Raw genomic sequence first — 2938 nt, 5'->3', positions numbered from 1 at the left:
CAATAGGTGTTAATTAGGTGTCAACGATAGCCATGTGATGTGAGTATCAGTCACATGAAGGTAGGGCTTAAAAGCCTGAATTTAGCCTGAAACTCTCAGACTGAAGAAGTCTCTTGGAGGAGAGACGAAACGTTTCATTAGAGAAGAACCCGTCCAGAYGACCTATACTATTTTTTTCTTCTTGCTAAACTAGTTGTTGAAAAACAGAATAAAAATGGATCTCAGTAAAACAACTAAACATATCTGCATAAAAACTGGACCAAGTAAAATTGTTTTCACCTTGTTCCTGAATGTGATGACCTGAACTTACCTGGCAGGTGTTTCTCTGCAGGTTTAATCCATCTCAACACAATAACTACGTTTACATGGACATAAGTAATCGGTTTAAACAGCCGTTGGGAATAAAAATGTGTCATGTAAACAGCCCGTTCTGATTATTTTGATCCGATTGAGCTCGATCCAAATGCATTTTTAATCCGAATGAGTTGGGTGGGTTATGCTGATTGATAATCAGAATGAGGTTCATGTAAACACTTAATCAGATCATCTTATTCTGATTGTAGTAAACGGACCTGTGTTCATGTCTGCTGACTTTCATTCACCTGGTTCTGTTCTTAGAGGAGGCGGGGCAGCAGCGCAGCCGTGCTGCACACCGTGCAGAACTTTTCCTCCTCGCTCTCTTAACAAATGAAAAAGGAGGCAAACAGCAGACGTTGCTTCACAAAAAATAAAAATAAAAACACGTATTGCTTCATCTGCAGGCTGCAGCTGAACCGAGGAGTAACGACGTCTCTGCCGTTATTAAAAACTGACACGGGTCGTCCTGAGGCACAGAGGAGCTTTGTTTACGTTTGTAACAGGAAGTAGAGCTGAACGTTTACAACACTGTGCATGTCCGGACTTTTATTCTGAATAAAGGTCCGGTGCATGTAAACACTTTTCATGATCAGATTGTGTCCATGTAAACAGTACATTCAGATTATTTAATCTGAATACTTTCAATCAGATTAAAACATTTTGTGCATGTAAACACAGCTACTGAAAGCTTTAGGAGATGATTTTCTCACCAGGTCAGTCTGGGGTTGGTTTGTCTTGGTCTGCAGGACGATATTGATGCGGTGTTTCTTCTCCAACCAGCTGTCCACTTGCTTCAGTTTGGTGGTGAGGTCGTGAGGACTGATGCCGACTGTGAAGGTGAGTCGCTTCATCTGCGGAGTAGCTGTGGAGACGAAGAGAGGTGGAGGTGATGACAGGATGAAACACCTCAGATCAGACTCAAACCTTCTGATCTGATGAAGCCCACGWGTCCGTGTCCCCTGGGCTCCTGGCCAGACTCCACCCACCTGGTTTCTCCTTGTTTCTCAGCTTCYGCTGCTCTTGGTAGAACTGTTTGCTGCTCATCAGCTGGTACACCGGAGGGTCTCTGCTGTCGTCGCGCAGCAGCAGCTTCAGGTTCTTCTTGTCCATCAGCTGGACCACGCTGCTTCGGTGCATGACGCCCAGGTCCTRGCCGCCCTCATCCAGCACCTGGACCTTCTTGTAGGGGATATTATGGCCGACGTTGTCGGAGGAGAACTGGATTCGGGGGATCTTCAGCTTCACTGCGGGGGTCTGTTTTACGTCATCAGTGATTTTCGTGGAGAAGGATCGTCTCCAGGTGGAGGKGACGTTACGACCACTGCATGTCGGTGATTTCGATGGTGGCGTCCAGCAGACAGGTCTTCCATGGCACACGGTTCCTCTCACGTGTCTCAGGAACCACTGGAACCCTCCTGCAGACATGTCCTGACCGCAGAGAGAGACAGACCATACCTGAAGATACTAAATACACTCCTGCAGCTTTCAGACACTTTCCATCTCTGCAAACACTTTTTACTACATCACTAAAGTTAACGCTATCAAATAAAAACAACTTTTACACATTAATGTCTGTACTGTTAGCAAAATATCTTAAGATGGCCGTCACAGCTAACTGACGACCTGCAAACACTCAGCTAATTACATCTGTTGAGCTCAAATGTGCTTTGGTAGAAGCTGAGTGCATTTCACATTTATGTCCAAGATTTTTATTATTATTATTAATATTATTACTATTATTATTATTAGTACCCCGCCCCTCGCACTGTGACTGCTGGATATGGGCACCAGTGACCCACGCGACCCTGAAAAGGAAGAAGCGTGTACAGAAAATGGATGGATGGATGGATTATTATTATTATTATTATTATTATTATTATTATTATTATGGAGCAAACTATCTCTGAAACCACTGGACAGACTTTAATGAATTAATAACACAACAGAATTCACTGAATCCAAGATGGCTGCCACAGCTAACCGACCTAAGCAAACATAAACATGACAATATCAACTTTATTTATTTATTTATTTTAAACAATTTTACACTTTCCCGTCCCAAATTAGTAATTTATAAGAGTCTATTTTCAAAGAGGTTAAAACTAAATAAAAGAAAACAGATTTGGGAGAAACACTTTAATKATTTTCCAGGTTTTCTGAAGTGTTTTGACCTTTAGCTGCAGCTTTTCTTTATTTTCAGTTCAGACACTTGAGAAGAAAACTTGGCACAAATGATGTGAACTGTATTTTTTTTTTTACAATCTATCAGCTGAAAACTACAGTCAGGAAGAGATTAAACACCTGTGTTTACCTGGCTTTAATACATTTAGCTCAGTCGGTGCAGAAACCTGCTCCTCCGTTCAAACACGAACAGAAAACTACCACCGTTACACCAGGATCACAGTAAAATATTATAAACTTAATTATATTTACAGTAATTACATGTAAATACTTTATTTTCTATCAGTGCTCTTTCCACTCACTGTATTTTGTTGTTGGTTAAGGTGACTGTTGTACGTCTACTTCCGGTCTGCTCTTCTTCGCTTGAACAAATGAAGTTGATGATCTGCTGCCCCTGGTG

At 41.9% G+C, this 2938-nt stretch overlaps 1 protein-coding gene across 2 annotated transcripts in view; it reads right to left on the bottom strand.

The window, feature by feature from the left end:
• mtif3 (mitochondrial translational initiation factor 3) overlaps nucleotides 1–2938 on the bottom strand; it is a 7728-nt gene extending 4790 nt beyond the window's left edge. The window contains exons 1-3 of one of the 2 annotated variants that reach the window (XM_014015412.1): nucleotides 2841–2938; nucleotides 1344–1785; nucleotides 1068–1219 (exon numbers count right to left, since the gene is read on the bottom strand). In XM_014015412.1, the coding sequence (XP_013870866.1) occupies nucleotides 1068–1219; nucleotides 1344–1782 (591 nt within the window). In that variant the 5' untranslated portion in view covers nucleotides 1783–1785; nucleotides 2841–2938. The other variant, XM_014015411.1, reaches the window with a different exon arrangement.

Source organism: Austrofundulus limnaeus, unplaced genomic scaffold (assembly GCF_001266775.1).
Source record: "Austrofundulus limnaeus strain Quisiro unplaced genomic scaffold, Austrofundulus_limnaeus-1.0 Scaffold129, whole genome shotgun sequence".
Taxonomy (NCBI): Eukaryota; Metazoa; Chordata; class Actinopteri; order Cyprinodontiformes; family Rivulidae; genus Austrofundulus; species Austrofundulus limnaeus.
Note: the sequence above shows the minus strand (reverse complement) of the source record. Positions and strands in the feature narration are given on the sequence as shown.